The sequence below is a fragment of the Penicillium lagena genome (assembly GCF_028827675.1).
Source record: "Penicillium lagena strain IBT 129212 chromosome Unknown utg000002l_segment0_segment0, whole genome shotgun sequence".
Lineage (NCBI taxonomy): Eukaryota > Fungi > Ascomycota > Eurotiomycetes > Eurotiales > Aspergillaceae > Penicillium > Penicillium lagena.
This window is the reverse complement of record NW_026623223.1, coordinates 4,396,405-4,412,107: the sequence shown is the minus strand read 5'-3', so window position 1 is coordinate 4,412,107 and position 15,703 is coordinate 4,396,405. Positions and strand designations below refer to the sequence as shown.

General features: G+C 52.5%; 7 protein-coding genes across 7 annotated transcripts; 3 read left to right on the top strand and 4 right to left on the bottom strand.

The window, feature by feature from the left end:
* Positions 1-2,079: 2,079 nt before the first annotated feature.
* Positions 2,080-3,012, top strand: N7510_004600 (uncharacterized protein; the record flags this gene model as incomplete). Its single annotated transcript, XM_056976526.1, has 1 exon — positions 2,080-3,012. One exon carries the CDS (start codon positions 2,080-2,082, stop codon positions 3,010-3,012), a length of 933 nt encoding a protein of 310 aa, XP_056836482.1.
* Positions 3,013-4,323: 1,311 nt separating this feature from the next.
* On the top strand, positions 4,324-5,936 carry N7510_004599 (glycoside hydrolase family 15 protein; the record flags this gene model as incomplete). The annotated part of the gene is made up of 3 exons (XM_056976525.1): positions 4,324-4,552; positions 4,606-5,416; positions 5,486-5,936. 3 exons carry the CDS (start codon positions 4,324-4,326, stop codon positions 5,934-5,936), a joined length of 1,491 nt encoding a protein of 496 aa, XP_056836481.1.
* A 336-nt stretch (positions 5,937-6,272) lies between these two features.
* On the bottom strand, positions 6,273-7,363 carry N7510_004598 (uncharacterized protein; the record flags this gene model as incomplete). The annotated part of the gene is made up of 2 exons (XM_056976524.1): positions 6,273-7,207; positions 7,324-7,363. The coding sequence occupies 2 exons, from the start codon at positions 7,361-7,363 to the stop codon at positions 6,273-6,275; spliced, it is 975 nt and encodes a 324-aa protein (XP_056836480.1).
* Positions 7,364-7,544: 181 nt separating this feature from the next.
* On the top strand, positions 7,545-9,046 carry N7510_004597 (DASH complex subunit ASK1; the record flags this gene model as incomplete). The annotated part of the gene is made up of 4 exons (XM_056976523.1): positions 7,545-7,635; positions 7,701-7,807; positions 7,862-8,843; positions 8,907-9,046. 4 exons carry the CDS (start codon positions 7,545-7,547, stop codon positions 9,044-9,046), a joined length of 1,320 nt encoding a protein of 439 aa, XP_056836479.1.
* Positions 9,047-9,782: 736 nt separating this feature from the next.
* Positions 9,783-10,714, bottom strand: N7510_004596 (HIG1 domain-containing protein; the record flags this gene model as incomplete). The annotated part of the gene is made up of 2 exons (XM_056976522.1): positions 9,783-10,599; positions 10,674-10,714. The coding sequence occupies 2 exons, from the start codon at positions 10,712-10,714 to the stop codon at positions 9,783-9,785; spliced, it is 858 nt and encodes a 285-aa protein (XP_056836478.1).
* Positions 10,715-11,093: 379 nt separating this feature from the next.
* On the bottom strand, positions 11,094-12,556 carry N7510_004595 (transcription factor SPN1; the record flags this gene model as incomplete). The annotated part of the gene is made up of 4 exons (XM_056976521.1): positions 11,094-11,343; positions 11,395-11,873; positions 11,924-12,006; positions 12,064-12,556. 4 exons carry the CDS (start codon positions 12,554-12,556, stop codon positions 11,094-11,096), a joined length of 1,305 nt encoding a protein of 434 aa, XP_056836477.1.
* A 1,072-nt stretch (positions 12,557-13,628) lies between these two features.
* Positions 13,629-15,148, bottom strand: N7510_004594 (putative nucleoporin; the record flags this gene model as incomplete). Its single annotated transcript, XM_056976520.1, has 3 exons — positions 13,629-13,727; positions 13,786-14,441; positions 14,503-15,148. The coding sequence occupies 3 exons, from the start codon at positions 15,146-15,148 to the stop codon at positions 13,629-13,631; spliced, it is 1,401 nt and encodes a 466-aa protein (XP_056836476.1).
* Positions 15,149-15,703: the final 555 nt, after the last annotated feature.

The following is a 15,703-nucleotide window of genomic DNA, read 5'->3' as shown; positions in this document are numbered from 1 at the left end:
ATTTTATTATTAGACCTGTAGATCTCCTGATAAAGATATCACCACTTCTGGATAATTCGTGCTTGTTCTCTATAATATCTCGAATACTACCTGCGTGAGTACAGTTGGCCGATAGATGGAAATGATAGGATGTGAGTATTTCCCTTTGGGATGGAGTTGCACGGCTATGTGAGTACAGATGGCTGACAGATATGGCGATGGTAGTAAATGGGTATTAGAATGCACCTGCACATTTCATTGCAATCTTGATCGAAGTCGAGAAGGTATGTTGCCGCCACACAAACATATCAATAATATTATTATTTTGTAATAAATTACTTGAGTGAAATTTGCTCTCAAGGACAAACCATCTGATTGGCCACCACGTCAACCATGAGATACATGCCGCGGTCGTGCAGCGCCGAAGCTAAGGCTTTGAGATCAGCGGCCGAACCATAGTTAGAGTTGAGAGTGTAACTATTACCCGGTCAATAACGATATTTGATCGGTGGGCTTTCTTTTCGCTGACTTACGCACCCTGTTGACAGTAGCCATGATATACCGTCCCATCACCCGTGTCCCCTTGCAGTTGGTAGGTAACAGGTGCGATCCAAATCGCAGTAAACCTCATACCTTAAATGTAATCTAGCTATTACGGCCTTTAGTATTGAACGCCAAGATGAAGCTGAAACTCTGCGTTTACTTGGTTGATAATACCCTGCCAGGAACCTCCGCAATATTCGTGCAGCAAGGTCGGTTGCATGAATTTGTACTCGGTGCACGTGTCAGCTTAATGATGATATTATACAAGAGGGTGAGGATTTCCTTTCGACAGTGTGGGATTTCATGTGGAAAGGCTGATCCGAGAGTTACGAGTGATTGAGTTAGGGAATGGTTAGAGAGGATATGAAAATCACTCAATTATTGGTCATTCCAGACAGCTTGTGAAGTCACGGTTAACTCGAACCAAAAATTTAGTTCGATTAGGTTGACATCAGAAAACCGTAGTGGTAGCGATCATGAAAATAGGGGATGTTGTACCGAGCGATTTTGGGATGTGTACCCTAGCGATCATAGAAATATGAATAAAGCCACTAGGGCTGGATGATTTTTGCGGGGGAAAGCGCGGGGATGGATCCACGATGCTACATCGGCCCGGGGTCCAGAGTCCGCTAGCGTTTATAGGAAGGTTGGCACGCAAGAAAAGACTCTCGGAGACTTTGATTGCATGATTGACCGGCCAACCGATGAATATCCGAGCCCAGGTTTGGGCCTTAGCCGAAGAGTCAATCCCGTCACATTCTTGCCAAGGACGGAGTGATGGGCCCAATGGGGACAGGACGACCGACCGGCCTAATGCACCTTGTAGCACCTTGGTATGATTGGTACCGGTGAGCCGAACCCCGCTTGGGACTCCAAGACCGTCACTGAATTAAAGCGATGCGGGGGAAACCGTAACCCTAGTGCTTATGTATCTGTCGAAACCCCTGCATGGGAAGCAAAGCCCTTCTCTACCATTTCTCGGTTGTAACAACCCGATTTTCACTCACTAATAAAACCACTCACTACTCTCCACACAGGTTAGTTCACCATAATCTGGTTTCTACTGGTTGGGGTTCTAGACGTGATTTTATTAGACATGTGTTCTCCGCTTGTGGGGTGACTGACTTTTCACCGACCTTATCCGGTAGGAAGCGTAACATTTGCATTTGGGTGGCGCTTAGTTACCACGGTTAGCGTGATGTCAAGGTTCTCCGCTAACCCTCTCTCCAATAAAAAGCACGGTCACTTGTCGCTTAGTTTCGACTCATGCTTGATCAGGCAAGGACATCACAGCGTCGCCAGCTTCGTATTTCGTCCGCTGGGTGGCGTAGCATCTCCCGCTCGGTCACTAGTCCGTCGCTATTATAATAATGTTGTCTCGGCATTCATGAAGCTCATCAGTTGACTGTCGCTCACCTTCACTGCGAGCGGAGGTCATTCCAGACCCTGACTTCGGTAGTCGCCGCTGTTGACCAGTGATTTAGCGCCTACTCGGGTTTAAAGACTGCCTTCCGACGTTCGCGCTCGCCTTCTCAGACTTCACCCGTCGCGTCTACAATGTCCAACAACGCTGTGAACGGAATTATCGGCGAATACTCGGGAAATGACTTCACAATCAAGGCCACCTTCACGGTGTTTCTGGGGATCGCTCTCTACAACTCCCTAGAACTCTTGGTGCTCATATTTGCCTCTTTTCGCCGTTACCATGGCCTATACTTCTGGAGTCTGTTGCTATCCGTGTCGCTCGGGGTCGTCCCGCAGTCTTTGAGTTTCATCCTGAAGTACTACGATGTCGGTCCGCTTTGGTTCTCCATCACCTTGTCGACCATCGGATGGTATTTCATGGTCACCGGACAGGCTCTGGTCCTCTTTTCACGTCTCAACATTGTTGTTCAGGATATGACGATCAGCCATCGTGTCTTGACAATGATCATCATCAACGCCATTATTTTGCATGTCCCAACCACGGTCCTCACATACGGCTCCAATTTCGTTCAGACCCCCGTCTGGGTTCATGGCTACACGATAATGGAGCGCATCGAGCTTACGGGGTTCTGTCTTCAAGAATTTATTATCTCTGGTCTCTATATCTCCAAGACCGTCAAAATTCTTCGCATGTCGCCTCCGAGCCTCGACGGCCACAACCAGAACCGCAAGATTATGTACCAGCTTCTGGCTATCAATGCTTTGATCATCATTATGGACGTTATCTTGTTGACGTTTGAATATCTGAACTACTTTGTGATCCAAACCACCCTCAAATCGGCAGTCTACAGCATCAAGCTCAAGCTGGAATTCGGTGTTCTCAGCCGTCTTGTCTTTCTGGTGCAATCACATCGTTACTGGCCACGCGAAACGGAAATCCATGAGACGAAGGCTCCGAACCGGCTAAATTATCACGCCTTCCTCGACGTGTCCGATGGTAGCACAGAATACCCGTCGTCGCCTAAGAACTGCCAGATACCATCTTCCCGTCACCTGTCAGCATAGATGCGTTTTGGAATATGAAAAGACATATTACCCACAATCATCCAAGACTAAACACTGCGACACACCATCAGTCCTTGGGCCAGTGTCCCTTGGCAGGCCGATCCAACGCACAAAGACCAAGGACACGAAGACCAAGGAGATGATAGGCGTGAGCAACACCAACATGCCCTTTTAGTGCATTATATCAAAGAGATACCCTATTGTCGCATATTATCGTCAATGCACTTTATGAATCTGCTATTACCTGCCGTGATTGGGTCAATCTCTCAAAGCAATGGCGTCACTACAGTCATGGAGGATTGGCCGATGAATACGCTTAGTTGGAAATTCAAGAAATTGAGTTCCATCCCAGTGTTCCACTTGTCTAGTGACTTCAAATCTCACATGAGAATGAAGTGTGGAAATCTTGCTCTTGCAAGCGTGAGGCATCGCGCACAGATTTATATCAAGGAATGACGAGCAGCTCAGGAGAAAACATGAGGCGAACAAGTCTCAGCTCCAGAGCACGCCAGAGCAGGGTGCGGGAATACTTTGCAGCGGTTTTTCACCGGGCAAACCAAATGTAACCTTTCTGTCTATACCATTACGAAGTAACGAACGAAAAGAACAAACAGAGAAAATTCTAGTCTCTCTTCACGTGGGCTTCGAGGTGGGCTTCAAGTAGCAGGCCGAGGTGATCTGCAGTGTTTTAGACTTAACAGCAAGCCCCTAGACTAATCAATGTGCCAAGTATGGAGTCCTGCATATAATCCGGCCTAGGATGTCTCTCCTTTCCCATGCCGCTCGCCAGAGGAGATCGTCCATTTGGCCAGGTACCAGGGTCGGAGAGAGTCCTAATGAGGCATTTTTGGATGTAGATTTCTGGAATCTCTCGAAGAGAATGTATGCATAGCAAAATCGCCCTATGATCTGCAAAATATGTGCGGCCATTTGTCGGGGTTGGCCTTCCCACCGTCGAGATCCTGAATGTTAATCCCGAACGTGCATATACGTAGTTATACTGTCGATCCACTCATTCATACAAAAGCCAAAGGCCATCGGGCCCTAACAGAAGGCTAGTGTCTGTTGCTTCTAGAAGCCATTTCTCGGTTTGATCTGTAACTTAATTTCCGACTGATCATCCCGATCCCTGAGGATCATCTCTTGATTCAAGAGCAACCACACCGGAAGGATGCGAAGCCGTTCAGGGTTACAGAATAACTATGGAATAAATGAAATATAAATAATGAAGAAAGACCTCTAGAAGAAAATCCAAGACCAACACAAAGCAGTCAAAGAATTCTGAATATTTTACCGCATCATCAGTTCATCATGTTCTGGTTTGATATTGCAAATATTGCAACCGTGATGCTGCTGCTACCAGCGGTGTCCTCTGCCGTTCCCCATTCTCGCCGCGCAACTGGTCTTGATAGCTTTCTCCAGTCCGAGTCGTCCATTGCCCTTCAAGGCGCGCTCGATAACATTGGCCCTGATGGGAGTGGGGCTCAAGGAGCATCCTCTGGTATCGTGGTGGCATCACCATCCAAATCGAATCCAGACTGTAAGTTCTACCGCTAGGCACACAAACTTGAACACAGTTCTAATGGTATCTAGACTTCTACACTTGGACCCGTGACTCGGCGATGACCTTGAGCATGCTGATTGAGCAGTTTCTTGCGGGAGACACGTCCCTGGAGACCACTATCCATCAGTACATCACTGCTCAAGCCACGCTGCAGACAGTATCCAACCCGTCCGGAGACCTGTCTAACGGCGCTGGACTGGGAGAGCCTAAATTCAACGCCGATATGACAGCCTTCACCGGAGCCTGGGGCCGCCCCCAGCGCGATGGCCCGGCTCTACGAGCATCTGCCCTCATGGCATACGGCACGTATCTGATCAACAATGGCCAGACATCTCTTGCCAAAACCAATATCTGGCCTATTGTGGAAAATGACTTGAACTATGTGGCCCAGTATTGGAATCAGACCGGCTATGATCTATGGGAGGAGATCCAAGGGTCTTCCTTTTTTACTATCGCCGTGCAGCACCGCTCCTTGGTCTCAGGGAGCACTTTCGCTAAATCTCTCGGGAAATCTTGCACTGGCTGCGATTCACAAGCTCCTCAAGTCTTGTGCTTTCTCCAGGACTTCTGGAACGGCTCGTCTGTTATTTCCAACTTAGCCAACGATGGCCGCTCGGGTTTGGACGCCAATTCACTGCTTGGCTCGATTCATACCTTCGATCCCAATGCCCAGTGTGACGATGCGACGTTCCAGCCTTGCTCCTCTCGTGCTCTCTCTAACCACAAGCTTGTGGTTGACTCCTTCCGTTCAATCTACACTATCAATAGCGACAAACAAGCTAGCGAGGCTGTCGCTGTTGGGCGATATCCCGAGGATAGCTATATGGGTGGAAACCCATGGTATGTTGCCACGTCCTTTCACTCTATTGACTATATCTCTCCAAATACACTAACTGCTTGACCTCTCAGGTATCTGAACACTATGGCAGCCGCCGAACTGCTCTATGATGCCCTCTACCAGTGGAAGAAACAAGGCTCCCTGTCCGTCACCCAGACCAGCCTCCCCTTCTTCCAGAGTCTCGTCTCCTCCGCCGCAGCTGGGAACTACTCTAGCTCCTCGACCACCTACTCATCCCTCACGGCCGCAGTCAAGACCTACGCAGATGGGTTTATGTCGGTGGTCGAACAGTACACGCCGAGCAACGGATCCATGTCAGAGCAATTCAGCCGGGATGATGGCACTCCCTTGTCCGCGAGCGACCTTACCTGGTCCTATGCGGCGTTCATGACCGCCGTCGCCCGTCGGAATGGAACTATGCCAGGTACCTGGGGAGAGTCTGGTGCCAACACCGTGCCCACGCAGTGTGAGGGAACCAGTACCACTGGGACTTATGTGACCCCTACTGCCGTTTCATGGTAGTCAACCCAGCTTGTCGAGCGAGAGAAATCTTGTCCTGGGGACAGGAGTCCTGCGGGACAGGACGGCCTGCGAAGCACGCAAGAAGTATCTAGGAGCTGTATGAGGGACCAATTGATATGTCGTTGGTTAGAAAGTCGCTTCGTGAATACATTTCTTTAACGTGAGTGCTGAAAATACCATTCATGTATCTCTCTCTTCAGCACACAATTCCAAAGCCAAACTCCATCAGCCGATCCACAGCCCGACCCATAGCAAGCCCGATTCCGTGTTCGTAAAGCTCATACGCCATAAAAGTCATTTAGTCCATCCAACAATCGCATTTGAACCAATCAGAATTCACAGCAATTGGTGATGTCCAGCATCATCATTGCTAATTACACTCCCCACCTCAGACCAGCTGGCCGGTGTCGCTACCTCGCCAACTGACCGGTCACCAAAGTCACTTAGAGTACCATCAGACGATCTGTCCGTGAGATTTCCCACATGGCTGAAGCTTCCCGCCGTGGACGGAGCGACCGAAACATCCTGTTGAAGCTGGGAGGGCTCGTGACCCAGTCCATCTAGGTCTGTGAGGAGCAGACCAGGTTGGTGAGCTGGGTTTGCTACCGAATCTGGATGAGCATAGAAATGTTCTTCCGTGTGACTGGATGCCGAGGCGGATACAGGGGATTGGGGTCTCAGAGGAGAGTTCGAGAAGGGACCAAACGGTGTGCTTTCTCCCAACGTTTCAGAGGTGGGTGTATACTGCAGCAGCGATTCTGAAGGGTGATTCGATGCAGTATCGCCAGGGATCTCGACCTGCACGCGATCTTCATCCAGGAGATTCTCATGGGCTTCATTATGCTTGCCCCGGCGCCAGAGAGGCTGTTGAGCGCCCAGTTCTACGGCTGTGGAGTTGGCAGCATGGTCTGTGTCAGCGTCGCTGGTGCCATCCAGCACCAGTTTGCCATTATCGTCTACGAGAGTATCAAAACTCTCGAGCGGCTGCTGCAAGTCTCTCGCTCTCCTTCGTGCCTCCAGAAGGGTTCCTCTGTGCATAATATCTGCTCGTGCAATCCGTCTACGTTCTTCTGCGGCCTCGCCAGTCTCTTCGGTCATGGAGATATCCTCTCGGAGCGGAGATGCCAACTCGCGCGGTTGAATCTCATCGCCAAGGTGATGCAAGGCCAAGGCGATCTTGCGACGAGAGTTGATCACCCATTGTTGAAACTGGGGCGACTCGTAGACGGCGATGCCTGCAGCGACCAGAACAGAGACCGTAACAATAATACCTGGATCAGGGTTAACAGCCGCCTCTTGACTTTGCCCCGCTGATAAAAGCGAGTACACACACCGCCCGGTTGACGCGGAGTCAGTCTCTTGAGGTGGGGAGAGGGACAAAAAGCACAAGGACGGGCGAACCAACCTTTGGCAATCGGAGCAGGCATGCTGAACACCTTTTCAGAGTTGAACCTCAACCACCTCGTTCATCTCTTTCGGAGCTTGTCAGATCGATGATGCCTGGCCTGACAAATCCCCCCACTGATCCGCGTCCCTCACCGCCTTGGTCTGTTTTCCTCCCCCGCGGACCTGATCTGTTGTTGGGTTGCTTCAACACGCCACAACACCATGTCTCGCCAGCAAATTCAGCCCCAGCGGCCTCTGTCTCTAACGGAGGAGTTGGAGAAGTTGGAACAGTCCATCACGCTGACACTGCAAGGTAAGATCCCTGGAACGAACAAACAACTACTCCTGCAGACAGCTAACCCCCGGTTCGACGCGTAGAGATCGACCACAATTTCAGCCAGGCCCATCGCATCGTGACGACGAGCATTTTGCCCCTGGTGGAGCAATATACGGAGCATTCCCGAGATGTCTGGGAGGGTGCCAAGGTGAGCCCGAGCTCCGATTCGGTTGCCACAGATCGGGGTTAATTTCGCATACAGTTCTGGAAGCAATTTTTCGAAGCAAGCGCGAACGTGTCGTTGTCTGGATATGAAGAGCGGCCCAATGATGATGATACCGTCCAGGAGCCCACGGCGACAGAAGAGGAACTGTCCGCCGACATGACCCAGAGCACCGGCGTTGACGAAGCCGACCAGTCCTACGAAACGCCTGCTTCGCATCGCAAGGATGCTCACCACGAAGGAGACGAGATTGACCTTAGCTCACTCAATATCTCCTCGCACAGTACACCGCGCGCTCCGGGACAAGGCCAGACGGTTGGCGACGACGACATCACATCCACGTCCATCGGGTATTCCTCATACGAACACCTGAAGAAGCAGGTCAATGAGAACAAGCCCCCGTTCGACATGCAGGACTCATCAGAGCTGCCGTCCACGCCGGGTAAACAGACTTTCTTTCCCCACGGTGTCTCATCTGCAACTCCGATGTCCTCCCCGTTCCTTCCACCCGCCTCGTCAGCAAGAAACCCACCTGGATCACGGGATACCCGGTACCAAAAGTCCACAGATCCTGTTCTGCATCAGATGCTCGATCGGACTTATCGAGTGCAAGCCACACCTCTTGGCAAAGGATACCGCAATCCCGGCGCCGGGGGTGCCAGCGCTCGCGCCAAGTTCACCGTTACGCCCAAGCCGGCTGAGAAATCTCGCTATGCCTTTGATGATTCTCCCCTATCCAGTCCAGAGCCCGAGGCGCCGCAGCTGCACTCCGACATATTTTCTTCTCCTCTCAAGGGTGCCACACCCGGCACCGCGCGTAAGCGGCGGACCAGCAGTAACCGCCCTCGGGCCACTCCTCGACCAGGCATGAGCGTTTTGACTCCCGCGAAGAAGTCTGCCGGCAAGCAATCCATGTGGGACAGCGACGATGATGATTTTGACGAGGATGACGAACTGGGGCCCAGTCCCCCGAAGACAATGCAGTTCCATGTTCCTCAGAGTCGGTTGATGAAGACACCTGGTAAGTCTATCTGCTCGTCTTTTTCTTCAATTTATCAATACTGACTTTTTTTCACCGTCGCAGCCAAGGAAGCCTCCAAGCGCATCGTCACCGACCTCCTGGCCACTGCGGGCGCAGACGACTTCTCCGATGAACTAGGCGATGACGACCAGAGCCCGAGTGTCATTCGTCGCATGGATCGTCTGGAAGATGATACCTTTTAAGCAGGCCGGTCCTCTATTTCTGGTTTTTACTTGTTCCCCAATAGGTCCCTCGAGGGTCCTTGTAATTATTGCCATGAGATGCCCCTCTAGTCCATTGCTACTCCGCATAAAATTAAGCCCATTTGAACGAAGCTAATGTGCTCCTTCTGTGCCCTGTGTTGTATAGTTTATTTACTTCCCGTGACCTTAATCGCTAGGAAGAGCTCAAGGAAAGTAATAGGAACGCGATAGACCAAGAGAAAAAGAGCACGTAGGAAAGGAGACGGACGAGGTGAGTTGTATTGATGCTCGGCGAGTTATCTCTATATCGGGTATGGGTCTGTCTTGATATCTCCGTCTGCGCTGTTTGTCTGCTTGGGGTAGGCTTTGATAGTAGCTAGTCTTTCAGGGAACCATCTGTTTTAGTGGGGTTGAAGGATGCTTGAGGATCAATTGATTTAGGTCATTCATTAAAGAGGAGAGTGGAATCACCAGCACCTGGCAGAGTATCTATCATACACATATAGGACCAACTTTTTTTCAGGTCATAGGGAAATAAAGCGCCGAGGGAGAGACATGCAAAGAGATATGAGCCCTGACGCCAGAAAAGAAAACGAGAGGGCGAGGCGTCCGACATGGTTTTTTTTTTGCAGCCATGGTTCCAATTTGTTCAATGATCGCATGGGTTGATTGGATAGAGAAAAGGATGTAATCGAGGAGAAGATGACGTGAAGTGTATGATGGAAGAGGTACTGAATCAAGCATCCTTCTTCTTCGATTCGCGCTCAGCCTGAATCTTCTGGTTCTTCAGGTCGCCCTCTAGCGGCAGATGGCCCTTGCTCTTGGCGTCCTCTGAATTCGGGCCAGTGGGATGCTTCTTCTCATGGGACTCAGGGGACTCCTCCTCATGTTGCTTTGCATAGAGCGACTGATGGCTTTTCTTCAGACGCTGCTCTTCAGCAGCAACCATATCCTTCCACAGGTCACCCTCAGCCGGCGCACTTCCCGAGTGCGAGGGCTGCGTTTCAATGAGCTCCTCCTTGGCCAGCTTCCCCTTCTTCTGCTTCGCAGCATCAAGAATCCCCCTCCCACGGCGCTGATCCGAGATCTCGAACGCGGCCGAGGCACAGAGCACAGCGAGGGTCAGACCCTGGGCGTACACACGGGCCTGAACAAGCTTCTGCTGTCCGGAAAGGTAGGGGTTGCGGCCGACGAGCGCAAATGAGCCCACCATGGAGGCCAGCCAGGTAGCGCCAATGATCTTGTACTTCTCGCGGCGGGCAAAGGCCATGGCGCGGTCTGTGAAGCTGAGGCCCCGCAGTTCCTCTTCACGGAGCCGCTCCTCGCGGTTCTCGTACCATTGGCGCTCTTGGTTGTGCTGCATTTCGAAGTCGCGCGAGGCGTGGTCGGCTGCCACGATGCCGACGAAAGTGGCCGACGATGTAGTCAAAAACGCCTTCATTGGCAGCGTCAGATTGCGAATTGTGTGGTAGCGACGTGCAGCGAGGAGTACGCCTGCTGTACCGCCGGCGAGACCGAGAACACTGCCGATAATGCCGCCTTTGACGACGGAGCTGTTGGTGAGAGCTTTGGGTTAGCTGTGCGTTACATAGAGTGCAGAGGTGGGAGGGTCAGGGGCCAATCGTACCGGTAGTGAGCGCTCTCTTCTTCCTTGGTCAGGAGCTTCATGGTGCCAGGTGTTGTATTGTATGTTGTGTGTTGTGAGTTGTGAAGACAGAAAAAAGGACAGGGAAGAACGAATGATTTAAGTCTGAACAGGACATGACGTGACGATGCGGGATCAGCCGGACTAAGCTCGGCGGCTACTCGGCTTCGGCATCTTTTACCTTTTTTCAGTCACTTGATCGTCGAGGGTTTTTCTCTTGATTGCAAATCAAAGTTGTATGCTATTTATTCACTATGACACGCCCCTAATAACGAGTTTCTCCGAATCCTTAGGCAAATCCCGAAAACGCCAATGACACCTCCCCGATGTGAGCCGGACAGCCCAATCATAGAAAAAAAAAGTTACAGTCAAAATGATGAGGGTATTGTTGTGAGTGCAAGCCTAGCGGCGAGACGCTCTCTGCGCCGCATTCTGGCGGGCCTGCATCTTGCGGAATCGGTCCTCGCCGCTGGCACCGAGAGGCCGTGCGAACCGGCTCTCCTGCACGCCCGTCTGGCGTGGGACCACGGTGTAGCTGACCTGAGTACGATCGACGCGGGCACGGTTGGCCAGGCGAGGAGGCAGCATTTCGCGGGCGCGGGCTTCGGCAGCAATGACTTCGGCGGAGGCGGTGGTGCGCTTAGTGAGTTTTCTAGATACTTTGTCAGCCAGTGATCTGGAGAAGTTAGAAGAAAACACATACGTGGGGTCGAAATCGGCCTGTTGGTACACCCGCTTGGAATAATCGTCGCTGCGCTGGAGAATCGGACGTGTCCACTCGGCCAGCAGCTTCTCGGCCATATCCTTGATGCGGCGCTCGGTGCGCTTGCTCTTGGTGTAGAAGACAATCACCTTGCCGATGCCACTGGCAATCAGAGCGTCTTTGTTGATAGGGAGCTTGGTCAGGGCAAGCATCAAATCACGCTGGATGTTGTAGGCCGGCATCGACCCGTCGTCCAGGGGCTCCAGGAAGAAACGAACAGCCTCCAGCAGGTTGATCTCAGGATCGACCAAGCTGTTGATGTACTGGTTGCGGTTGAGGAGCATGATCACCTCTGGCAGCAGCTTCAGCTTGTGCATGGCGGGCTTGCCCTCTTGGCGGTTGACTGCATCCATCTGAGCAGCGTGGGTCATGCGCTTGCGCATATCTTCAATTTCGTTATCCGCCATCGCTTCCAAGTCCTGTAGCCATCGTAAGTACGGGAGGTTGAGAAACAAAGACAATCACATACAATGCCATCCTGCTTGCGGAATCGTCTTTTTGTAGGCTTCTTCAGTGCTTCATCCATAGCACGATCGAGGGCCCGGCGACGACCTATTGACCACCATTAGTTAAAGCAAATTCCACCTCCGACTCCGGGCAGAAACATACGCGTCTCGGGATCCAGAGTCTCCTCATCCGTCTGCGGCGACTCAGCCCTCTTCTTGCGCTCCCGACGACGAGCAGACGAGCCCTCCCCACCTTCCTCCTCCCGATCGCGCAGCCGACGGCCCTTCTTCTCCCGACGACCCTCTTTCTTGCGGCGCTCGCGACCTTCTCCATCGTCGGTGCGCTTGCGCTTGTGACGACCAATAAGTTTCAGATTTTCCTCATCGATCGCCAGTTGCGGACGGTCTTCGACTTCGACGTTCTCCAGATCGAAGTCCTCGAACTGCGCCTCGTCGACCTCGGACAGGATGGAGTCGTCATCTGACAAGTCGGCTCCGCCAGCGTCTTCATTTTCTTCACCCGCGTCAGGTTCGGCGGATTTCTCGCGGCCTTCAACGTCAGCGTCCCCGATGATCGGGGTCGTGGCCTTCTCGCTCACGTCGGCCCCCGGGGTTGCGACGGGGGACTCGGCCTGGGGTTCAGGGGAAGCGGACATGTTGTTTGAAACTCGGTGACAGAACCGAGAGAGAGGTGCCGGCTGGAGGGAGGTCGCGAAAAAGGGCACGGTCTGTTTTCAGCGCAAGCTGTCCCGACGCCTTCTCCGCGAGATCAAGCGGCGCGGTTCAACAACAGCAGTGGCGATGACAGAGACAGACTAGCAGATCGAGTCAATACAAAGAGAAGATAAAAGCGTGTAGACAAAGAAAGCAAAGAGATAGGGTGAAAGGAGAGACGGAGGGAAAGGAAGTTGGAAGGCGAAGAAGGGTGGTCCGTGCTCCCGTGATTTCTGCCAGCGCCGGAATCCTCACGCTCTTCCTTAGCTATTCAACCATCCACTGGACTTACTACTTACCCTACACAACCCATCCTTCCATCATGTTCGCCCCAGGTTTGTTCCACCTTGGATGGATCGAGTTCATCTCTGACGATACTAACTGTCTATGAAGGCCAGGAAGCGCAGCTCTCCAAGGAGGAGATCAGGGTAACTATCTCTCTTTTCACTGTCACTTTCTCTGGATTAGTTATTGACACGCAGCTCCTCGCAGGCCGGTGAGATCGACGCCAGCAACACCGTCCGCATGGTCATCGCCGGAGGATTCCTGCTCTACCTCTGTAAGCCGAATACCCGCAGCGACGAGTTGCCTGGTTCAAGACTAATATCAAAACAGCCCCCTTCGCCGTCGACTTTGCCCGCAAGTTCCTGTGAACGGATCGCCCGGCGAGCTCTGCACGAGTGAATTGTTGGGTGATGAAGCTCAGAGGATCAGAGGTTGGGCTATTTCTCCAGAGCCGGATTCCCTCGACCGGGTTACGCATCGGTGGTTACACTGGAACGGTTTCCTTGGCTTGAGCATCATGCCTGGACGATGTATTATTATTGTACATGTCTGTTTGTCTTTTTGTGTGATTTCCCTTGGAAATAGAAAAACAGGGAAGAGAACAATGACATCCCAAATAAAGCAACGCAGAAAGCAGAGTTGTATTCAACATGCATGAGAGCAACCCGCTCTCCCTCCAATAACGCCGGTGCTTCGATGAGAAAGAAACGTAATTCAAGCCAGGTGAGATTAGTTTCCATTCAGCTTTTGTGTTTCGTCGAAATCCTTCTTGAGCGACCCGAGCTCTTTCTGCAGGTGCTGGATTTGGGCATGGTAGTCATCAAGAATCTGTGAAGGACGGAGTCAGTCAAATACGTTGCGAGATAGAATAGCAGAGCCAACGAACCTTCTTCGCCGTCTTCAGGGTCTGTTCGTCGATTTCCTCATCGCCCGGAGAGGCTATATGTCCGCCGGCACGCGACATCTCTGCTTGCAGCCGCTTCGAGTGCTCGTGGATAGCCAGCATGCGCGCCCAGATCTCCTCGCCACGCCCGTTCAGCGACGGGTCGAAGACAGAGCGTTCCAGTTGGGTGAGCTTCTTCTTCAGCTCCTCCTCTGCGTCGTCCATCGCGTAACCACGGTTGCGCAGAATCTGAGTTTTGGCCGCGAGGGCAAGGCAGCGCTTGCTCAGGACAAGATGCTTCCGACGGCAGTCTGCGATCTTGACAGAGATCTTCAGGTCATGGCGAGAAAGCAGATCCGTCAGGCAATTGTTGATCTCGTGAAGACGTGCTTGCATCATGGTCAGGAAGTCCTTCTGCCGCTGTGCGCGCTTGCCGAGATCCCAAAATCCCTTGACGAGCACGGGAACGTAACCCGGGCCCGGCCGCTTGCGGAGGGCCTCCTCCCATTTGGTCTCGTCATCTTCGGGGCCTGGTTGGTAAAATGGCGCGGCCTCCTCGCCGACATGGTTGTACAGGTAGGCGCGGAATGGGGATTCGCGGCTGGGTGCATCCCACTTGTCCTTGACAATAGCGATCTGCATAGGGACGGTTCGGTGGACTAGAGTTAGAGTTCTCAGTAAGAGCGTTCTTGGGGGAAAATTTAAAAGACGTGGACGAACCTCCAGTGATAGCGCGACCAGGCGACCAGAGACTCGACGACAAGGACTGCTGTTGCTGCTGAGGCTGGGTCATGGTAGTCTGACCAAGTTGCGATTGCTGCGGCTGTTGCGCCTGCTGTTGCTGACCGCCAAGTAGGGAACCACCAAAGAGGCTGCCCTGCTGCTGCTGGGGTTGTTGTTGCGGTTGCTGCTGCGTGCTCGCACCTAGACCCCCGAAAAGTCCACCACCACCAGCGGCCGGCTGTTGAGTCTGCTGCTGCGGAGCGGCACCACCAAAAAGGCTTCCTGCTGGTTTCTGTTGCAGTGATGAGCCAAAAAGTCCACCGGTCTGTTGCGGGGGCTGCTGCTGCTGCTGCCCGACACTACTTCCAAACAAGGACCCAGCCGGCTTCTGGGCAGTGCTCGATCCAAATAGTCCTCCAGACTGTTGAGGCTGAGATGTGGCAGCGGAGCCAAAAAGACCGCCCGTCTGCTGCTGCTGTGGCTGTTGTTGCTGCTGGTTCTGCGTGGACCCGAACAATCCTCCGCCGCTGGGCTGGGTAGCCGGAGCCGTGCTGGCACCAAATCCACCAAAAGAACTGGACTTATTCGCGGAGTTTCCAAAAAGGCTCCCGCCTGATTGGGCCTGTCCTCCAAAGAGAGACATGGTGGGCGTGGAGAAAAGACGCGGCAAAGTTCCGCGAAAAAAAGCACGGTCAGCAGGCGAGTGTAGCGACGGGGCCAAGCAGGTTTAGTCGCGGTAGGATTAAGAGCGTTGGTAAATGGCTAACCAGTTCACCGTCGCATAGTCTCCGGGCTGGGCGTTGGAGGGAGTGTGGTGGGCGAGGAAACGAAGGACACGAAGGGCAAGAGTTGATGCAGGAGCTTGGGAGATGCGCAGCTGCGGTTTGTTTAGGTCACGTGAGTAACTCACCACTTGGAGAGGGTCAATAATGTTAACTGTCCAGTGATGGAGATATTCTCATCCAATGGCTACTGCTCAATCCTATTAAGGTATTCTTCTCCATTGAATCAATATTACCATTCTACACCTTCAGTCTCTAGTTCGTCTGCCCAGCACGAGTCACTTACTAAGCGCCATCCACCCACCAATCAGAAGCGCGCCAAAGAACCGACTCTTTCCATTCCCGCAGCTCTCTCTCTCTCGCCAGCGACACCCACCTCCGATTGCCAATTGCACCTCCCCCTTTGACTCCAACCG